The following is a 24,339-nucleotide window of genomic DNA, read 5'->3' on the forward strand; positions in this document are numbered from 1 at the left end:
ATCTGGAGTAATTAGTGTTTCTAGTTATTTTTTCTTCATTAGAAAAATCTCAAATTTTTTTTCTTTTCTTTTAAGATCATAACAAGAACAATAAAATGTTTAGTAAACGTTATTGTATTACAGCATTAAATTGTTAAACTGCATTTACTTTATTTAATTCAAGACATTTATACCGAAAGCGTTGGTTTTATTTTAGGATTTTACGCTTCTACATTAGAAACATTTAAAAGGTTTTATATGTTTTACCAATATATTGATGCTAATCAATACATGGGCAAGAAACTGATGTGTTTTTCAGGAAAACAAGATTTAAGTCTTTCCTTTTGGGTCAAACCAACAAATCTGGGGAATCTGATACCATTTGAATATCAGTAAACATTTGATTGGCTTTCAATTAAAAATATTAAGATCAAGAACAGCTCTCATCAATTCGAGAAAAGTGGGACAATGATCGACAGTGATCGATTTATCCCAAGTTATTAGTCCCTAAAAACTCAGAAGTTCTTTATAAAAAATTATATTTTCTTATCATTTCATACATTTATGCTTATAAAAATAGGTCTATATTCATTATTTAATTCGCTTTTTCCAACTTTGTCATGAATTTCCTCAAAAGAATCCAGAAATATTCTAAAAATAAAGCAAAAACTGTAAAAACATGAAAAAATTAGATATTCAAAGTTGCTCCCTGCAGGTTGTTTTGAGGTCAAAGTTGAAATCAATCATCATGCGGCATCCTGCGCTGATCTGATTAGATTTTGATCCTCCATCTTTGTTGTGATTCAGATGATTTCAGGCGATGTCTGGGTGCAAATAAAAGTTATTTGTTATCTACATTTTCCAAAGATTCTGCATGTTTGCTGCGACAGGTTTTGGGAGCCTTTAGACAGAGATGCACGGGATGCAAGCCGTCGCGACTATGCAGAGTGGATTGCAGACGGCATGGACACTTTCAACAGCAAATTGCAAGGTTATTTTTTTATTTTTTATCAACATGTCTGAGTCTGTGCAGTCCATTAGCCTCTTGCTGCTGCACTGTCATAAATGCGAATCAGAATGCAGTTAGATGGCCCTTTGTTTAATTCAATGCAAATGGGGAAATGCTTTGGGGAAACTGGACAAGTAGTTGCAGACTTTGACATACTTTGACACTTTCACTTGTTTGTTAATTTTTTTCATGTTTTTAATTTTATTTTTGCTTTACCATGACCATGTTTACCTAAAAAATACTCATCATTTTTGTATTCATGAATTGTAAATGTTGCCTTGTTACTGTTATAGTAGTATGATTGACTTTCATCAAAAACGTTCAGCCAACATTTGACAATTTTTGATGCATCAATTTAGCATTGCAAATGCAAAACAAAACAGCATGACACTAGTAGTAGTCTCATGATAGATCAGCTTTTCAATCTGCTATGATTAAAATCCCTCTAAAATTCCATGTGATTCTCACATCACCATGTCACGAAAGTAAATTTATATTGATTCAAGTGAAGTACCGGTACCGTACATCATATTTATAAATGTAGGCCTACAGTTTGTCCACTCTGAAGTACTTGGGGGTGAACAACTGAACATGTGAATGACCCCCTAAATTTAAAAAATATCAATTTTTCACCCTCTATATTGGGATATATGTAATGTGCAAACTCTGACCCTCTAATTTTGGACCTTACTCCTACCCTGACTACACTGCAAAATATTTTTCACCCCCGAGATTTAATTTTCACCCCATGTGTATTTGGATTTTCTGCAAGCTTGGGAGTGAAAAACACGGGAAAACAACCCCCGACTTTCGGGCCTTAATGCTACCCCTGCTTACAAAGTGACAATGCTCGCTTATTACAGCGTGTTAACAGTGCGTAGTGCTGCATCTGGGCATATCTGAGTAAACAGGCACACAATCCTTCAAAGTAAGTGCTTTCCAGCGGTAGCGCTAGAACTAAACACTCCAGTGTCCACAGGGACCCCCGAACTTGCAGAAAATTAAAAAGTAGGGGGTCCGGAGTAGAGAGTTTGGTGGGTCTGAGTTACACAAATGCAGCATAAATAGTATGTCTGCAATAGCACTAGATTGAAAAACTGGGGGTCTGTAGGGACCCCTGCTGAACTTGCAGAGAATTTAAAAACAGGGGGTCCGAACTCTATTTTGGTGGGTCCGGGACCCCAAAAAGCAACCTAACGCTACCCCTGGTGCTTTCCCTATCCAGACCAGTGCTAAATAGAGAAACCAATATTTTATTTTAACCCTAACGCTCTAAAATCTTACAAAATCTGCTACGTTATGCCATTGCCCTAAGTCATATGCACCAAGTCGCTGTCCAGGCCAGCGAAAACCCTGTGGCATGAGGTTGGTGATTTCAGAATAATATAGCATCACAGGCATTAATTTTGCCTGTCCCACGAGTAAACTGGGTTAACTGCCTGTTCAAAATGACTGGTAAATGGGTCGCTAGCTACATACATGTAACCTTGGCCTCCCTGGCCCAGGCATCCATCTTTTACGCATGTGGCTCATTCTTGTATTATGGGGTCCAATGGTGTCCGGTTATGACCGACACATAATTTGCCCTGAATTTTGAAAACTGTAACAGGTATTTGGCCTATTTGTAATTTTTTATACAAAACAAGTGGGTTATTACTAAAACTTTCAAAAAAGAAATTGTTAACAGCTATTTTTAATTTTTATTACATGTAAGGTCTCGAAAATCATGGACACCACTTGTGACAAAAAAGATCATCTACATCTGGTTGCCTGTTAGTTTCATTTATATATGACCATTGCTTATTTTTTTGGTCTTATTGAGTGAATAGGATGTATACTAAAATTGTATTATGAAAGAAATGTTAGCGACAAAACATCTGTTAACAAAGACAGCGCTTACGCAAAGTACATATGTTGGTGTCCGCGTTATGCGCGACGTTATGACCGACATGTAAAAATGCAAAATGTGCTATATTTTTTGAAAATGGGGTAATTTGTAAACAACAAATACTTCAAATGATATTTTATGACATGTTTAAAATATATGACTGACAAATGGAAATTGCAAAATAAGTTGAATTAAAGTTAAAGCTGGATATTGTACGACAAACTGGACACCGAGTTATGACCGACACATGAAAATGAATAATATGTCATAATTTTTTAAAAATTGGGTATCTGATAAACAATGAATACTTAAAACAACAGTGTGATATGTTTAGATAAATTTGCAGGTCAAATACACTTTTCAAAGTATGACATAATTACAGATAGCTTGTTATTGTCAGTCATAACTGGACACCAAATATTTTGGTGTCCAGTTATGTGACACCACTGGGCACCTTAAATTCTCTCATGTGCACAAAATTGATGTTATAGAAAGTCATCCACTTATCTATTATGCCACACTTGTGCTGGCCCCACATAAAAATGGCAACTTTTAATCTAAACTGACAGAAATTGTACAAAACAGACCCAATAATTAACTTTTGGGTCAATTTTTGACCATGTATTTTGACCAAAATGCAAATATGCTGTTTTGAAGGTTACAGCAACTTCTTATAATGTTATTTTATTTTTACATTATAAAAGCTCCTAAACTTTTAGCCATTTTGGCATTTATATTTTTTGTTTAGCAGGGGTTAAAACATGTTTGGTGTCCGGTTATGCGCGACATTTTAGAGTGATTTCTCCACAGTTATGTGCTTCGTACAGATTTCTGGGCAATCATCGCTGAAAATATTTTGCAGATTTTGAAAGAGTATATAATTCCACTCAATTTAAGCTAACTTTTGACATTAATATTCAATTTTGAAAATTTGACTGTATGTCACACCATTGGACCCCATAATACAAGAATGAGCCATGTACATATCACATTATGTAACTTTTTTTCATCCTATAGATTCCTGTCAGGCACACATTCACATTGGAGCAGAAGAGGATATTAATGCGGCATTATGAGACTGGGATGACAGGACAGAGTCTGGCATATCACAGCAGGATAATGCTAAACCCTCCCCCCACCCCCCGGCCCCAGGCATCCATCTTTTATACATGTCCACCACATTCTGTAATTTTTCTCAACCTATAGATTCCTGTCAGGCACAATTAACGGTTAGGCCCTTCGCACTTGATTATTAGTTTCCTGTTAAAGCTTTTGAAAAATGGACGAGGTGACTTTTAATTATTAATTATTAATTATCTTTTATTTTCTTTATTTAGTTGGAACAATTACAAGCAACTATTGACTCGTTTTGACTAGAGCGGGCATTTAATTATTTCACAACAATATTTGATTTTATAAATAAGTGAAGGTGGAGTTGTACTCTTTGTTTATTCATCATTATTGTTGATATTATTAAAGTCAGAAAATGGCAACTAGAAGTAGTTGAAATTTATTTTAAAGGAGAAAATTAGAAATAAAAATAAAATAATTAATTATTTTGAGATTTTCAATTTTGGACGCGGGCGGTAAACAGGAAACTAATAATCAAGTGCGAAGGGCCTTATTTGTCTAACCGTTTAAACGGACCACAATCCGGTCAGTTAACCAGAACCGTGTAAACGATATAAAAAAAAAAAAATCTTAAAAAAAAATATTTTAAATTTTAAAGTTTTCGGCGACTTTGGAGAACCACTGGACCTACTGTATTGTCTGTAATAAACACTCCCCTCTGATAAATGCCCCCCTGACAGAAATGCAAACATTTCCATGCCAATATTGTTTGACTTTGAGTAAGCTTAAAACTTGCATCAGTCCAGTGGCAGCGCCACAGGGGGGGGGGGCAAATGCCTCCCCAGTCAGAACTCTTATTAAAAATTACGAAAATTTCCACTTTTTGCGGTAATTTTTGCGCAAAATTTGTTGAATTTGTCCCCCCTCAAATTCACTTTGCTCCCCCTAATGCCCCCCCCCCCGAAAAAAATTTCCTGGCACCGCTACTCCCAGGGGGGCCACTCATGTAAAAAGTTGTAGGCATGCGTGTGAACAAAAACGCGGCATATGGGTGTTTTTTTCTTCTGCAACACGGGCCGCACGGGCCCGTGTTAAGGGTCTCAAAATCATTGATTATAGCAAATAAGGGTGTCATTTTTGACACCATGTGTCCGTGCTAAGGGTAGTTAAATCTAATCACATTCCTACCCCTACAATCGTCATAATAAAATATACTGCCCTAATAATGCAGGCGATAATTAGGGCCTATGTTGAATAATGATAACTGAGTAGGCCTAAGCATACCAAATCCAGTTAGGAAGTATAATAATAAAGGAAATAAGAAACCTTGAAAGTTGATGTCTTTTACTTTTTTCTTCAAAATTGATCATGCATCCTTGCTAAGGGTTGGATTTAATCCACTTGTAACTTTGTCCTTGTTAAGGGTATGGTTAACAAACTATTATCCTTGTTAAGGGTCATTTTGAAGACACAATGGTTGTCCTTGTTAAGGGTGCTTTTCTGAAGTGCATTCACACGCATGCTTACAACTTTTATATATGAGTGGCCCCCCTGGGCCGCCACTGCATCACTAAATTCAATTGCATGGACAAAACCTACTACAAGTACGACTCAAACTTCCATTTCATTGCCTAATTATGGTAGAATTTCACCAGATTATTGCTTGATGATGTACTTACAGGTGTAAATTTGTTGCATTTACCACGAAAATATAATTAACACGCTATTCTGTGGGCGCCGCCATTATTAGGTACTTGTGTAAATCCCTCCTTTCTACAGGAGCACCATCGGGAAATTTAACCCAGGCATGAGAATTTTCAGTTTAAAAACTGAATTCAGGTTTTTTATAGTCAAAATTTCCGCAACTTTATTTAATTTCAGCCTGTTTTTGGTACTTTTTGCCCAATTTCACGCGCATTTTCAGTTTTTTCAGTTTTTTTTAGGAAAGTGCAGTCTCATGCCTGTTAACCTGATTTTAAAGTTTTTTTCACTTTTTTCAATTCATTTCCAATAAAAGCGCCCCCTTTTGGAAAAATACAATGCCTCTGGGGCATTTATTACACACAATACGGTAGGTCCAGTCGAAAAAAACTTTCGAAAACTTAAAAATTAAAAAAAAAACGGGTTAAACGGTTAGTGATTTTCCTAAACGGATAGTGCATTTTACGGTCGGTTAAACGTGAAACGTGTAAACGTAGACACCCTTACTTAACATTGGAGCAGAAGAGGATATTGATGCGACATTATGAGACGGGGATGACAGGGCAGAGTCTGGCATCACAGCACGATAATGCTAAACCCTGCCACCCTCCCTCCCCTGGCCCAGGCATCCATCTTTTACACACATGTCTATCACATTATGTAATGTTTCTCATCCTCCAATAGATTCCTGTCAGGCACACATTCACATTGGAGCAGAAGAGGATCTTGATGCGGCATTATGAAACTGGGATGACAGGACAGAGTCTGGCATATCACAGCAGGATAATGCTAAACCCTGCCCCCGCCCCCTGGCCCAGGCATCCATCTTTTACACACATGTCTATCACATTTTGTAATGTTTCTCATCCTCCAATAGATTCCTGTCAGGCACACATTCACATTGGAGCAGAAGAGGATCTTGATGCGACATTATGAGACGGGGATGACAGGACAGAGTCTGGCATATCACAGCAGGATAATGCAGTGTGCACAGGAGGCAGGAGTAGACTTTGATATAGTCAGGGTGAGTGCACTCATCATTATTATCATCATAAATACCGTTCAACAAAGTGCTATCATTTATGACAATCTGACGCCAAAGTTTTGGCCATTGCAAGTGTTTCTGAGCTTTTGAGGTCTTTTTGTAAAAACAAAACCCATTTTGTTTTTGACTTGAATCTTCTTGGGTTTTTTTTTTCACTTCGTGAGATATAGTCTAGAGGTAGTCATTGTGACGTCAGCGCCGCCATCTTGTGGGTACGGAGTGCCTTGTTGTTAAGATCACTGCGTTGACGCTTGCCTGAAGAGGTGCGTCACACGGTGCGACGCCGCGTAATCGGGGGCGTAATGTCTAACGCATGACATGCAGAACGGCAGTACCCACAAGATGGCGGATCCCACGGAAAAGGCTGACGGCCTCTATTCTTGAAGTGGTTTGTGGGCTAGTGTGTTAGTAGGTGTTAAAGCCAGGAAATCACCTTCCCTATTTTTATTATCTGGCTCCATTTATTTAAGAGGTTAATTATCTATGTTCTGGCTTCAGTGAGCACACTAGCACCGTGTTTCTTATTATTATAAAGCAAATTTCAGGAGAAACTTGTGTACACTATGAAATACTTTATTATGTTGGTATGCAGTGTAAGCACAGCTGGGGCTATTCCCTAGCTATTAAATTCAAAACAAGGGTTCACATGCAGCGTTCGAAATAGGGCCGTTCAGCCGGCCATTGGCCTGTAACTGTTTGGCCTGGCCGGTAACTTTTCTGACTGGCATCTAGTTGCCGACCCGGCTGGCCGGTAACTTTTTAAGGTCAAGCCCGGCTGACCTGTAACTTTTTGAGGCATATTTCGAACACTTTTCACATGGGCATGTATCTCCAGGTTGTACATGTACCTCTTCTGTTAATGGTAGCTGACAGTGTAGAATCGTATATGGAGAGGGAAAGTAAGAGGTTATGAATTTATGATCTATGACTATGAATGAAGGTATGCCAAAGCTGTGCATTACATGTATATGATATCTTATTACAACAGTCTTTTTTCCCTCATTTTGATCATTCCTACAGAACTGGATTGGTAACATGCGTCGGAAGAAACGTATGGAAGAAGCCCAGATGGTCATGCCAATGCATAACTACATGGCAATACCTCACACCCAAAGCCCAGAGAATGTGGCTAAACGTGTTAGACTCATGTCTTCGTTGCCCAGACCCGGTGGGCCATACTTTGTCAACGTGCACTCGCCGACCGGGATCCCGATGATAAGAGGTGGCCAGGGTGTTCCACCACCACACATGGGCGTTCCGGGTGTTCCTCTAGAGGCTCATCTACCTCCAAGGAACACACCGTTATCGCCCAGAGATCAAAATATCGCCCATGTTGGGACAATTCCTCAGATGCAAGCAAATCGTGCAATGGCGGTGGCCAAACGGGAGGCTGGAGAGGACAGGAACGGCGGTGAAGGAGGCGATTCTAGTGTTACACCGATAGAAGGTCAACAGCATCAGCAACATCAACAGCAGCAGCAGCAGCAGCAACCTCAGCAAGCAGACACTCCAAAGGCGACGCCAGCTTCTTCCGCATCTGGTGAGAACTCGGCTAGTCAAGATGGGCAACTGTTCCCTGATGATACTGCTCCTGTTGTTGCAGAAAAAGGGCAGGAGGGAATGAGTGCAGAAGAGCTAGAATGGAAACAGCATGAAGTTAATAGGATACTAGATAATATCCAGCAATCAGTAAGTATAGTATTGGGGACCTGATCTGATCCACTCAGGCCAAAGTCGGAAATTTTGAAAAATGAGTCAATACCATTACTAACTTGCCCAGTACCTACTCTTATTTATGTTGAATCCCAAGCTCTCTTGAATACTTGGATGTAAAGTTATGAACCTTTATATACCGGTACATCCATTTTCTTTAATGTTTTTATTGTTTTATTGTCCTTTTTGCCTATATATCTCAGTTTCAATTTTGCCGACCTTAGCCTGATTGGATCATATCTGGTCACATTTGAGACCTGTCATGCTGTTCTCACCAAATGAGTGGAAAGTTGCCAAGGAAGAAAAGGAGTATGGTTCCTTGAACATGCCAGAAAACAATTAGAAAACAATTAATCATTCTTCTTTGAAACATTAACTTTTGAATACCAAGTGAGGGAGTAATCATGGCAAGTTGTATCATTCTGAAGCTCGTGATCCAGAACTTAAGAATCATGACATAACTCAAAAATAAAGATTTGAAACTTTGCTCTCAATTTGTGGGAACAGGTCTCGTTGTTACTCTCAGTGAGTCGGTGATGTCATCACGTTGAGGCAGCTCTTTTTCGTGGGCATCTATGTGGGGACTTCAAGCTTTGAACAAACACGTGTAATTTCGACCTCCTCGTTTGTTTACAAACAGAGAGGTAGACAAAGGGCCTGTCAAAACTGTTCCGCTTGTCCAAATACTCAAGTATCAAAAGGATGGTCCACAATAGAGTGATTCATGCAACATGAATAGGGGATTAAAAAACTGTGAAGTAGGACCATGTGCTTCTTTTGTCCAATTTGGCATCAAGATTTCGAATGGAAACAGTTCAGACCCAGAACACGATCATGTCAGAAATTAATATTTTGTTCTGGGTCTGATTATTCGCACACTGACGTCAGTCACACAACTCCCCCAGAATACAAAGGGTCACAGAGAAAGAGGGCAGGGTGAAAACTAACATTTGTGGAGGAATAAAATGGTTTTTTTTCTTTTTGAAGTTTTACAATAATTTCTTGCTCTAGGCTAAGTCTCAAAAAATTACCTTCTTTCTTTTTGTATATATTCAGATGCATCAACTAGAGAACCTAGGCTGTGAATGTCTCATGGCTACCGTCTCTCCCATAGACAATGGCACCTATGTAGCAGGCACAGAGAAAGCAATAAAATACTTCACCGACATCCAGAAGATACAGCCCATGTCAGAGTACGTCCACGGTAGCATGTCACCGAGGATGATGGACAATATGTCGGTATTTAGCGACGACGTCAGCGATGCAGCTGACGAGCGCCCTCATTCGGAGGATACGAGCACGAAAGATGGGCATGGAGAAAACCAGAACAAAGCAAGCGAGAGGCAGGCAAATGGGCAGGGTTCTTCTTCTGAAGATATAATGGAAGAAGAGGCAGGTCAAAGGTCACAGGATGGTGAGCAAAATGGGGCAGTTGTGAAGAAAAAAGATCAATCAGTAATTCATGCAGGTAAGAGGCAGGCTGTGAAAAATGTTTATTTCTGACAAGATGAACACAATTTTATTCCAAAACAGCAAAATTCACTGTAATTACTTACGTAAATTTTTAACATGGGAGTAGCACCAAATCCCAGAATTGCCATCCAAATTTCAAAATATCCCTGGAATAAGCTTCCTGGATTCCACATTGGGCTGTTCTAGTTGAAATCTATATACCCCCTATGGAAGACATGACATTTAATTTTCTACACAAGGAGTGTGAATTTCAAATGGGGTTACCTGAATGGGTGACTCCCTGTGTGGGAGGTAATGTCTTTCATAGGGGGTGTATGGATTTCATCTGGAATAGCCCTATTGTAATATTAAATTATATGTGAATGATGAAGGGGATTAATGAAAATTTGGCTGAAGCTGGATTTGAACCGGCGACCTATGGTTTGGGAGACCAGTGCTCTCAGATCATCAGATGTAGTAGAACACTGGCCTCGCAAAAGGTCGCTGGTTCGAATTCGCTTCAGCCACTTCTTTTACTTGGTCAGTTTCTCTGTTTACCCGGTACTAAATTATATGTGTCTGCAGCAAGACCATTCCACTAACTTCTCATACATTCCATTGTTTTATCTCATGTCCGCAGGTGAAGAGGTATTTATTGTGAACAAAGAGCATTACATCATAGGAACGGGCATGCTGCTACCTACGCCTCATAAGAAGATAGAACTCAAGAACTTCTGTCCCGCATCTTGATGGAGACTCTCGATCTCATGAACGATTCCTAGCTTCTACAAAAATATTCCATTTTCTACCATGGTTTGTTCCAAAACTTTTCAAATTCTTTCCTTTTTTCTCTTCTCTATTGTATTTTCTCTCTTTCAATATTTAATATTTATTGTCCATTGATACTTATAAAAATCACAAGGAGGAATCCAACTGTGTTTTTTTTGTGTTTTTAAAATTACAGGATGAATGCAGTATTCATTTTGTCCTGTTTGTAATGGACTGTTGCAGTTGAAATCCTTACACCCCCTGTGGAAGGCATGACCTTTATAATGTTCCACACACGGGGTGTGAATTTCAAATGGGGTTGCCTGAATGGGTGACTCCATGTGAAATCTACACTTCTCTGTGTGGGAGGTTAAGGTCATGTCTTCCGGTCTGCAGGGGGTGTATGGATGACAACTGAAATAGCCCAATATATCACAGCCAGACTGCATGTTGTCGTTGGGCAGGAAAAACCTCCTATTTTGTGGCCCCTGAACATGTTTAAAACAAAACTGCCAACCGGTTACATTGGAGGTTTTGCTGTATACATGTTCAGGGGCACATGGGACGTGTAGGTGTTGCAGACCATCCATAAATTTCTCCCTGGTGTCCACAATAAGTAAACACCGCACAAAAATAAAGTCCACACTTTTTTTTGAGTGGTCATAATTCTTAACATGAAGTATGCGAGATACCCATCCAGGTTAGTTATTGCCTAAGGTAACAGTGGTACCATTGTAGGTACTACAGGGTTACCATTGTAGGTACTCCAGGGTTACCATTGTAGGTACTCCAGGAAGTAAACCGAAGAGGGGAGTCTGGCTGTGATTATTTTTAATATGCATGCCAAAACTTTCCACATAAATATATGAAAACAGTAACTTGCCCAGTATATTATATACAATGTATGAAAAGATTTCACAATTATTATTGCATCTAGCTCAAGAATGTTACATAGACATTGCATAATGTTGCCTGTGCCATGGTATGTTATGGTTTTTTTTATGGTGTACCTCTGTGAGGTCTCATATATTACTAGTTATTTATTGAATCGTGCTATTCCAGCTGAAATCCTGACACCCCTGTTGAAATATAACCTTACTCTTCCACACAGGGAGTGTGAATTTCAAATGGGGTTACCTGAATGAGTGACTGCATTTGAAATCGATACCCCCTCTGTGTGGGAGATTAAGGACACATTTTTGCATAGGGGTGATGTATGGATTTCAACTAAAGTCTGCACAAAAAGTAACTCAGCTGTTATTAATACGCCTATAGATTCAGAACTAATAATTGTTTTCATAATATTTCAACATAGAGAAAAGGATGGTATATTTACACGCATTTTGATACCCCATTCGTCAAATGTCGTTCAATATTAACAACACAGTAGTGCTTTTACAGAAAAATACCAGAATTTAAAAGTTGCAGTTTACAGCGATCAATGGTTATAATCCCAGCACTGTAAACACGTAAAGCCCGCCATTATCTTTGCGCTTACTTCAAATCAATACAACTTTTAAATTGGGGTATTTTTCTTTCAAAACACTGCTGTATTGTCAATATTGAACGAAATTGGACAAATGGGGTATCAAAATGCGCGTAAATAAATCATCCTTCTTTTTATGTTGAAATATTGTGAAAACAATTGTTAGTTCTGAATCTATAGGTGTATTTATAACAGCTGAGTTACTTTTTGTGCAGACTTTAGAATAGCCCATTGCATTGAAACTGATGTTCAACATTTTGTTGGAATTAAGGGACCGTTCACAAACACTTGTAAGGGGGGGCCTGATGCAAAAAAAAATTATCGCGAACATTTTTCGGGGCCCCCCCTTTACAGACCTCGAAAATTTCAGGGCCCCCCTTTTTGACATGAAAATTATCGGTCAACCCCATAGAAAAGCATATAAACTCAATTTTCCCAGAAAAATTTGTGGCCATTTTTTTCAGGGCCCCCCCCCCCCTTATGAGGGTCAACAATTTTCAGGGCCCCCCTTTTTGCACCAGGCCCCCCCCCTTACAAGTGTTTGTGAATGGTCCCTAAGATTACATGTAGTATGATTTGTATGTGATGTAATCAGGCAAGATAGCCATTCCGGACCGCACTGCAAAGCTCTGCACTGCTCCTAGTCCATGGGCCCGAGGCCAGATTGCTACGCCACTGATTGGAAGTCAGTTTGACCGAAATTCCTTCCGACAATACAATGTGCGTACTTATGCATTTTGCATAACAAAGGAGATGGATTAACCTCCGAGCTGTATCTATTGTTATGCAATTCGTTTATTACCATATTGGACGGAATTTTGGTGAAACTGTCTTTTGGTAGAAAAAACGAGGATCCACATATTAAATGCTTCATTTTTTGCCTGATCACATCACCTACATGTAACAACAGGCTCTTTGGGTACAAGTTTAGATGAATCATGAATTCAACACTGTCCTAAAGAGATATGTAGTCCTAGATTTTCCCCAATGTAGTAAATAAATATTAGAACATAAAAGAAAGGAATAATTGCCCCCAAACTGCCCAAAGCTGTAAATCATGTATCAACTTAAAATTATATATTATAAAAACACTGCCTCTCCTTTTTCACTAAATATTACTCTTCAATATGAATATGTGCAAACCACCTACATGTACATTATATGAAGCCCACTTTTTAATTGTAATAATATATAGTATCATATCATCACAGTATGTTTGTGAAACAGGCAAAACTATAAAATGTAAGATATTTTCTCTTTAGAAATGAATTCCTTACGAGAATGATTCTATATAATTGCTTTCCCAAAACAAGCAAAAGAGGACGTCATAAAAATCAGCTTGCCAAATAGCTGAACTCATTCTCCTGTTTTTAAACAGTAGAATGTGATGATATTAAGTTATGAATGGGCTATTGGGCTATTCTGGTTGATTACCATACACCCACTATGGAAAACATGACCTTAATTTTCTACACAAGGGGATGTAGATTACAAATGGAGTCATCCATTCAGGTAACCCTATTAGAAATTCACACTCCCTGTGTGGAGAATTAAAGTCATATCTTCCCTAGGGGGTGTACATGGGTTTCACCAGGAATAGCCCAAATATTCCCTCCGTATCTTTGGAAAATAATAATTGTACAGGGTATTTGTTTGTTCTTGCCAAAACCTAAAACAATATATAAAATTTATTATAGCAACTGTATATCTTGAGCAGGGTTTACTTTTACACACAAATCTTGCATATTTACTTTCCGTACCACTTCACAGGCAAAGTGAAAAGTCCCAATGCGTAAAAATCCTTAAAACATACACGTTCATATATTCAATGATTTGATTTTGAAAAAACCCAATATTTTCACTTGGTTGTGATAGACGACGAAAAAAAAATACCCTTCTTATTATGAGGAAGTAAGAAAGAACAATGGGATTATGTCCGTAGCTAGTGGGGGCAGTAATAATAAATAGTATTTACTAGCGAAAATGTTAGATCACATTGTTAAAATAAAAAATGCCCTATGGGCAATGTTTTTTACCCATTCAGATGAAAAATTCACAATTGTAAGGTACAAAAAAAATGGAATATACCCCTTCAGCAAAATACTTAAAGAAAACCCTGTTCTTGAGGAATTTTTCAATCGTTGATGCCCCAAAATTCTCGCATTCTAACAATTCCTGCGATGTGTTCTTGCCATTTCATGAAATATGTCTGTTCAATTTTTAACGTAATCATTCCCAATACTCTCACTGTTTAAGATCTTAATAATGTTGTAAAGATTATAATATACTATTTACATGTATATTGCCTGTTTAGCCAGGAATAATGTGTAATTATTAAAAACCTCCGCATCCAAGTAATGTAACTAGTAATTATACACCTGAGTCACGCTAAAGTTACACAATACCTTCATTGTACAAAATGACGCCATCCGAGATGGGCTTCTGCGTCATTGGATGTGCTACTTTCGTAACCAGTTACTAATACGGACGCCCTGAAATTTTGCCATAATGCTACTTGTGGTAGTGTCAGCTCTCTTCATATGTTTAGACATGATAAACAGCAGTGTAAGAAGAAATTCAGCAAAAATCCATATAGACACATAACCAAAGCTCGACATAATAAAAAGATAGGCAGGTCACTTTCAGGCAGGTCAGGTTGCTTTTAGGGACAGCTTGTCCAGCGGACTAGTTGCTGAATTTCACATACTGGATACCATGCAGCATGTTCAAAGGCTGCCTTGCCTTTTCTGTGAAAATCCAAGGCAATTTTCAACTTGCCCTAAAAAAGTTGCCGTGCCCCTTCAGATCATTAATTCGAGGGCTGAGCAGTACCCAGAAGAAGAAGAAGAACCACTCAGGTAACCACATTTGAAATTCATACTCCCTGTGTAGAAGATTAAGGTCATGTCTTCCACCTGGGGGTTTATGGATTTCAACCGGAATAGCCCTTTGGCCTCTATATATTCGCTGTCGTAGTACACATTAGTAACCATTGGTTACTGCTCCAAGCCTGCTCAAACACCTGTTCCGAATTTTGATATGCCATAGGCTTTGTGTTGTGATCATTTCGATCAGATGGGCTTCTCGTCATTGGATGTGCTACTTTTCGTAACCAGTTACTAATCTGGACGCCCTGAAATTTTGCCATAAGGCTACTTGTGGTAGTGTCAGCTCTCTTCATATGTTTAGACATGATAAACAGCAGTGTAAGAAGAAATTCAGCAAAAATCCATATAGACACATAACCAAAGCTCGACATAACAAAAAGATAGGCAGGTCACTTTCAGGCAGGTCAGGTTGCTTTTAGGGACAGCTTGTCCAGCGGACTAGTTGCTGAATTTCACATACTGGATACCATGCAGCATGTTCAGCGAATTAGGTTACAATTTTTCATGACAAGATTCAATTAGCCAATCAGAACCCCCTGTTTACGCAAGCAGCACATGTGCTACATTTGGTCAAAAGGTGTCAGATTTCTCTGATAAACATTGTAAATGTATGTTGCAATATTCCCCAACATGATCCATTTGATAAAAGTGTACATGGCTGCGAGTTTAAAAATACATTCTTGACATTTTGTATTATGTATAACCTGTTAATCATGTAACAGTTTAAAATCTTAATTGGGCTTTAATCCATTTGAAGATCACACTCCTCCGGGAAAGATATTTAAATATCTTCCATAGGGGGGAGTATGAATTTCAAATAGAATTAGCATATTTGAAACACATCCTCCCTCTGTGGAAGATTCAGGTTAAATCTCTCCTAGAGGGTGCATGAAACTCAAATGTAGCTGTCTAATATGTTCAGTCCATTTGAAATTCATACTGACTCTTCCTGTGGAAGATATTTCCAAAATCTTCCACAGGGGGAGTTTGGACTTTAAATGAATTAGCCCATTCGGGTATTCGTCTCTCTTTGAATAGTATTCAAAATTAATATTGCAGTAAGTAAAATGTATTAAACATATATGTGGAAGTAGTTAAACAACCCTATTGCCATAAATTTCAAACTATGATATGTAATAGCAGATTTAGCATGTAAAAACATGTTTTTAGATTATCCCCAAATGACTTACGACAATCATAAATATTCTGATATCAGCTGATTATTAGCAATTTCAAATAATTATGGACTATTTAAATATTATAAAATACATGTACCTATAATCCTATCAATGATGTTGTAATTGTTAAGAGTTTTAACTTGCCATTCAGCTGTTCCAGTTTAAATCCATACACCCCCTATGGAGTTTTTCTCGCAAAAATTACATTAAAACTGAATAAGAATGAGAATAAAAGATAGGGTTTTGTCTTTTGCCTATCCAATATCGTGTCATAATGGATGGGCTGGCCAATATTTTTATTGTAGTTTTTATATACCGCATCCACTACTCAAAATATTGGCCAGCCCATCCATTATGACACGAAGCTGGATAGTCAAAAGACAAAATCCTATCATTTATTCTCTAAATCTCCCACACATTGAGTGAATTTCAAATGGGGGTTACCTGAATGGGCGACTTCATTTAAAATCTAAACTCCATGAGTGGAAGATAAAGATCATGTCTTCCATAGGGGTTGTATGGATTTCATATGGAATAGTCTAAAGATTTTGAACTTGCCATTTTCCCGATATATGGACACGCTTTTATATCATGCTGCAGTTAAAGTATATATTAAGAAGTTTTATTCTTATGTTATTTATTATTTGTGTTATTATATTCAAGGTTACAGATACTATATAAACTTGTCATAGTATCTGCAATTATTGTTATATATCATCCTGGAATGTTCTCAACTTTTCATCTAAATGACAATCCAAGCATTTCAAGATATATTCTAATTGTTTTTAAAAGAAAGTTTGAAATGGACATATTTATGTCAGTCACTAAATAAATTCATCAGGTTTGTTGATAAACATTATAAAAGATTTCATTGGAACAAAACCAAAATTGAACTCACTATTGACGGTTTCGCCTATCATGGTCGGTAGGCATCATCAGAATCAGGAGACGAGGTCCTAACGTCATGAACAGAGACGAGGGGGCCCACTTCCTTAGTCATGTGTATGATCCTCTCTGGCTGATAAAACACCCTCTTCAGTCGGGATATGTCCAACCGGAAGTAAGAATCTACAACCATCATACTGATGATGCCTACCAACCATGATAGGCGAAACCATCAATAGTGAGTTCACAATTTTGGTTTTGTTCCATTGAAATCTTTTATAATATTTATGTCAGTGTAAAATGGTCTATTATTGATGGTAAATCAACATTGCATTTGTATAAAAACATATAGGTCTAATGTACTAAGGTATGCACACTGTTTCTCAACTGACCCAAGAAATTTGATTAATTACATGACACACTGTAGATGAGTAGGCACATTACTCGCAGGTGTAGTATGGTATGACCATTAATATTATAAAAATAGGGTCAGAATTTCGGTGAGAATCTGAGAATCGATTCTGGTAAACAGATTTGTGTGAATCAAAGTTAATTCTCAAAATTTATTCTGCAAGAATAAAATTGATTCTCATAGAATCAAGATTGATTCTCACAAAATCAAGATTGATTCTCACAGAATCAAGATTGATTCTCACAGAATCAAGATTGATTCTCACAGAATCAAGATTGATTCTCACATAATCAAGATGAGAATCAAGATTGATTTTTGAAGAATCAAGATTGATTCTCACACTGCGAAACAAGATTCTGGCCTTGTAAAAACAGGACATGGTTCATTCTCAAGCTTAATTGCGAGTATTGAGGCTTCCTAGAATTGTTATCCCACAGTTAATGCTGTACTTGGCTCATATAGTTCTAATTACTTTGATGAAGTATTGTTTAGTTGTGCCTAGAATATGCTGTATGATTTCTGCATATTTTCAACTGGTCAAATCATAAACTGTAATATCATGCAGGGTCAAAGGGTGATTTTCAATCATTTAGTGGGCTATTCCAGATGAATCCATATACCCCTATGGAAGACATGTATGTCCTTAATCTCCCACACGGAGTGTAGATTACAAATGGAGTCACCTGTTCGGGTAACCCCATCCAATATTCACACTCCCTGTGTGGGATTAAGGTCATATCCTTCATAGGGGGTGATGGATTTCAACTGGAATAGCCCAGTCTGTAGGGTATACCTATGCAAGATTGGTGCAAAGCAGATAGTGGAAACATGAAGTATGTTTTGATGGCGTATGATGACAAATGTCCAGTGGCGTACCGGCCAAAATTTCCAAGGGACAAGGCGAAATTTCTTCCACTGCCCAGCTCCTACATGTATAGTGACTTGACCAGGGCACGTGCTCATGGAGCATACAAAAATGTGCATTTTAATGCTTGAATGGGCCAAAATGAGCTTAATTTTGGGCTGATACAGGCCAAGAAGGTAGATGCTCATTGCAAATGTTGTCAGATATTTTGGAATTTAGAGCCGGGGGCAAGGGGGAACTTGTCCTACCGTTTCCTCCGGTCTGTACGCCATTGCAAATGTCACATGCACAAGAATGTGTTTGAAAACTTTGAGTGCCTGAGCCAGAAGTACGGGGGGAAACTTGATTCTCGGATGATTGGGGGCTGTTCAAGTTGAAATCCATGTCTATCGGTGTGTATGGATTTCAACTGGAAGAGTCCATTTTATTTCACAGTATAACATCGTATATGTAGTATACAAAAGAAAAAACCAATAGATATGCAAGCCACGCATGATCATTGAACACACTGTCGCCAATGTGTCATTAATTTTGATATTTTTGTTTCCACGCACAACATCTTTCTGAACTATAAGTAAATTAGGTAGTTCTTGGCCAAGCTCAAATGTACCTGTTGCATCTATGTAGTGTACTAAGCGTGTATGCAGTGTAAGGTGTGTACATGGAATTTTCTGGACCATGTTACACTCATGTGTTTGTATCGTGGAGCTACAACCATGCCGTATTCCATCTTGGCCAAGAATTGCCTAATATACCTATAATTTATACGAAGATTTCCGATCAGCTGTTAAAAAGGTCTTCTTGGGGAAGAATTATTAACACCCTGGGAAATTACACATCAAGTTGACTGTAGTCATGTGTACTACCAGGTGCCCGAGAATCAATTTTCCACCTTTATAAATCTGTTTTGTTTATATACAAGTCTTGTCGGTTTTATTGTGTTGTACCTGTACATTGTGTACATACTCATTTAAAAATTTGTTTTATACAAAACAGTAAGACATTATTATTGTATTCATCCAGGGTCTGAATTTCAGTATGAATGAGCTGTTCCATTTGAAATCCTCCCTCCCCCTACCTGCGGATTTTTTTTAGATGGTCATTCCATCATTTTTGTTCAGATCCAGCTAAAAATTGAAAAAAATGTTGGAAATCCAGTGGGAATTTACCCAATATGGGCTATTCCAGTTTAAATCCTACACCCCCCTATGGAAGGCATGACCTTAATATGCCACGCAAGGGGTGTAGATTTCAAATGGAGTCAACCACTCAGGTAACCACATTTGAAATTCACACTCCCTGTGTAGAGGATTAGGGTCATGTCTTCCATAGGGGGTGTGTGGATTTCAACTGGAATAGCCCTTTGGCCTCTATTCGCTGTCGTAGTACATGTTAGTAACCATTGGTTACTGCTCCAAGCCTGGGCTCATACACCTGTTCCGAATTTTGATATGCCATAGGCTTTGTGTTGTGATCATTTCGATCAGTGGTTCTTAACAAAGAAAGCGTGATCCAGTTGACCTAGCAACGGTTATATCTAAAGTGCACTACGACAGCGATTTTACTTCCACACATTCTCAAATGTTTGAATATGAATGGAATTCTAAAATCTTCTGGGGTCCAGGGGGTGCGGTCTTTAAATGGAACAGCCCAGTTCATTTATTGTTCAAATGGATTTTCACAAAATTTGTGTATTAATGCTCACATTACCTCAGTCTTATGACTTTTATTGTGTATAGATCAATTGTGATTATATTTGCTTATACATGAAACATACATGTATTGTTTTATTTGGAATCATGTTCTAATGAAATGTAAGCAATATGTGTGATGAAGTATTTCAAGGAGTATTGCAAAGAGTTATGATGCAAAATGTGAAAAAGCCAAATGCTGCCTTGCATATGTTTTGTATTCATTTTGTTATCAGGGGTGTGAGAGTTCCTCTTTTCAGCTGATTTCCTCTTTTTTGTTGCCAAAATGTATGTGTTTTCTTTTATTTTTAGCCCATATTTGGCATTTTTACCCTGATTTTACGCTGTTTTTCAGCGTTTTTTAGTCATTTACCTATTTTCAGGTCTGTGGCCTCTCACACCCCTGTGTTATTTTATGTAATGAGATCAGTTATGATAAAGATAGAAATAACGCAAGGCAGCAATTATATAATATTGGCTTTGAGTATGTAAGAATATACCGCATGAGACATGAAAATACCGAACAAGTCTGAAGGACAAGTTCAGTATTTTCATGGCGAGTGCAGTATTATTCCTGTATCACTCGAAACAAAAGCCATCCAATGATTATTATATAATAGTTAACTTTTTTCGGATGGTTTCTGAGTATCAAAGTATTAACATGTTGACGCTATTTGGAAACTAGTCATTTTCATCATGTTTACCAGTGATATAAAACAACACAAATGCGTAACTCATTCATTTATGCCTGCTTTGGTCTCTTGACTTGTGTGCGCCAACGCTAATGTGTGTGCCTGTGCAGTACCAAATATCTTGCATGGTATTACTGGGCAGTGTCGAAAATGTGTGGTATGGCTAAAGGCTTTATATTATATAATGATGGCGTATATCGCATTTTGCATCTGAGCTCTTCTGTTGTGGAGAGGGGGGGGGAAGAATGTGATTACAAAGTTTGAATTGAATGGAATATTTTATATCATGTTAGAATAGACGAGGGACGCATGGGATATATGGTGTAGTAATGTTTCTCCAGATTTTTGTTACAGGTCTAGCATATCGCAAAAGGACTTTTAGTAACCTAAATGTTTGAAGATATAAACAAACTTGTAGCGATCAGATATATCTGTCACAATATTTTTTTTTTTCAATTGAAAGATCTGTCCTAATTTGCACAATCAGAAAATGCAGTAAATTTTCAAAATTCCATTTCTACATATTACTTTGAAGCTGCCCTTGGCTCAAGCAGGGCCGGATTTACCTTGTTGGGGGCCCTGGGCCTGGCCAAAATTTGGAGGCCCACAAACTCACTGTGAGGAAGGCATTTGCACTGAAGTTGCCAAGTTTTGGTTTTACGTATAAGATCAACAGTGCATGGCAGCAGAGGCATTAAAATGTAGAGGTGAACAGGCATGTTTTGTTCAGACTTCGCTAGGACAGTTGCGCATGAAAAAATGTAAATTTTAGACTTTTAGCCCAAAAGGAAGGTGATTTTTGCTATTTCAAGAGTCAGTGCATGCAAAATTGTGCAATTTTACCCTATTTTGACCCAAAATATGGGGTAAAAAAAGGAAGATGCACAGAGCTATTTGGGGGCCCCAAATTTTGGGAAACCCTGGGCCCAAAGGTAAATCGGGCCCTGGGCTCATGTCATAAAACCAGTGTACCTTGTGTAAAATATCAAATGATTCAAATGGTGCTGTGATATTTCTATGCAAAGAAGAAAAGAGGTGCTTGATTGGGCTGTTCCAGTTAAAATCAAAACACCCTTTATGGAAGACAGAGACTTGACCTTAATCTTCTACACAGGGAGTGTGACTTTCAAATTGGTTTACCAGAATGGGTGACTCCATTTGACATTATACTCTACACACCTTTAAGGTTATGTCTTCCATGGGGGGTGTATGGATTTCAGCTGGCATAGTCCATTATCAAAGATACTGGTTATTTGCTCTGGTATCAGCAGCCCTTACTGTGGATATGCTAGACCTATCCTCAAGTTCCACATCATGTGTAATAAGTCCATAATATGGTAAAAGTGAGTCTTCAATATCATGGGCTGCCCTGATGCACATGTTTTGGTTTGTTCGCTCTATTTTGTTCATTATAATTTTGTCATCTAATCACAAAACAAATGAAATGTTAATAAATGCACCCAACTCCACTAATTACTTATACTAACTTACATGTGATAAGACGTTCCTTCTCACCCTCTATAGGCCTGACCCTGTGCTTGTAATGTGCATAATTGACTGTATTGGCATTCCATGGGCAATAGTCATCCTATATTTAGCAAAGTATAAAAAGGTTCCATGTTCGATTTAGCACCAATGAATGCACCATCAATCAACCATGGAAAGGCATGGGTTTCTGTCTGTGGTGTTGTGCCAGAACAGGCACTAGGATCCACAACACACTCATCTATCAGGGCACAATTCTTTAACCCGAATACATTTGTACATTCATTGGCTGACCTTTGAAAATTTGGGTACAAAAACTCATACTCTGCAACTTTAGGTTAAATTGTGCACTATGATTGTTTGATTGAGGTTATTAAACTATGCCATTGGGATGAGGCCATTGTAGTTCATAGTAAGGTGATAAACAATGCCAAGTAATGTCTTTCCAGTTGAAAAGATACATTCAAAATATACCTGTGTATTTACTTCTTGTAAAATTGCATCCAAGAATATATGAATATGTAAAGTTTATCACCAAATCTATAATATTAAGACTCCAAGATTTGTAAATCTTGAACTTGATCATTATTGTGACAGTTTAATTATGATATTTGGATATATGAATATAGCTAACATTTTAACCCAAGTGCTGAAATAGCGATAAAATATTGTACAATTTAAAAAATTCCCTTTTTAATGTGATACATTGAGCATTATGCTATAAGCATTAATTATACAAAAGTCATTCTCTAGCGATACCATCTCTTTGTAATATTTGAAATTGCTTATGAATATAAATATAAATAAGTGATAGATTGAAATTGCATTTTAAAATATTTCTCCCAGCACCCAATAGATTGTGGAACTATACTACTTACATGCGTAAAAGTGTCTCTCAGAAAACAATATGTGACCGTCCACGGCGAATGAGCCGTAAATTCCTCCCCCGGTCAATTTTGTTTTATTTCGTGTTTAAAAAATAAACATCATAAACTTAAAAATGGTATATCATTTGACTTCAAACGATATCCAGAAGCGGAGTTATGGTTAGTTAAACTTTGCTCCTTCAACAAAATTATAGCTTTTTCGTTTCTATGTGTCTCTTTTTCCACATTGCTTTCCACACAGTCATAATTGGCGGTCATTTCAAATCATCCCCAAGTCAACGAGGTTTAAGAAGGTTCTCTCATTGTTAATTGTTGGTTATGCATACCTATACAAATAACCCACCACTTGAAAAGGATTTAGCAAAAGCAAACAAAGACCAGAGGTATTAAAAGTTCTATAGCCATCTAAGGTAGAAGCTTATTATCAACTTCAATAATAGGATTATTGATTGGTGTTGTGACTATCCAAATAAGACAGATGTCGCGGCAGCTTAAGTGACCGATGAATACGACCTTCGTACACATTTTACACCATAACTCAGAATACAATTTAGGGAATTTACGGCTCGTTTGTGCTGCCGGGTCACATATGCTGTTCCATTTGAAATCAGTACACCCCCTGTGGAAGATTCAACTGCCATCTCATGATTTCAGTTGACATTCCAGCTGAAAATGTTCAAAATTTATCAAATCAAATTTTGCAAAATTTGGCTGATAAATTGACAATTTTGATTGGAATTCCAATTGGAATTCCAAAATTGTCCATACCCTTTCCACGTTTATGGATGAAAATGGTTGCATCTGGAAATTTTTAAATTGTTGAATTCAGCTGGAATTCAAAATCAACCAGTGGGAGTGTGGTTTTAAAATGGAAAACCCAATGTGCACAAATATTGGCACATGTTTTGCAGATGGGAAATATATATTTAAACCTGATTAATATATATTTAAACCTGATTAATATATATTTAAACCTGATTATCAGCTCAAAAGTCCCAACATTACAAATATATTATAAAGTCTCTTTATAAGTCTTCAGTTTTGAATTTGACTTGTAAAATAGTCCATTTTTGTTTTTTTTGTTTTTGTTTTATTTGTTTGTTTTTGTTATTCAGTTACAAAATGTCTTGATATATCAAGTGGGAACAGGAATGTGCATCATGCCACAAACATAATAAACATGTTATTACAAGGCAAACAGGATGTGCCCGTGCAGAACATACCTTGTATTGTTTTTTGTTATT

At 37.6% G+C, this 24,339-nt stretch overlaps 1 protein-coding gene across 1 annotated transcript; it reads left to right on the plus strand.

Annotated features, from left to right (window-relative positions):
* The first annotated feature begins 4,045 nt into the window (after positions 1–4,045).
* LOC140158026 (uncharacterized) lies at positions 4,046–11,182 on the plus strand. The gene is made up of 5 exons (XM_072181275.1): positions 4,046–4,105; positions 6,526–6,672; positions 7,714–8,382; positions 9,463–9,874; positions 10,499–11,182. The coding sequence occupies exons 1-5, from the start codon at positions 4,046–4,048 to the stop codon at positions 10,606–10,608; spliced, it is 1,398 nt and encodes a 465-aa protein (XP_072037376.1). The 3' UTR covers positions 10,609–11,182.
* Positions 11,183–24,339: the final 13,157 nt, after the last annotated feature.

This window comes from Amphiura filiformis, chromosome 7 (genome assembly GCF_039555335.1).
Source record: "Amphiura filiformis chromosome 7, Afil_fr2py, whole genome shotgun sequence".
Classification (NCBI taxonomy): domain Eukaryota; kingdom Metazoa; phylum Echinodermata; class Ophiuroidea; order Amphilepidida; family Amphiuridae; genus Amphiura; species Amphiura filiformis.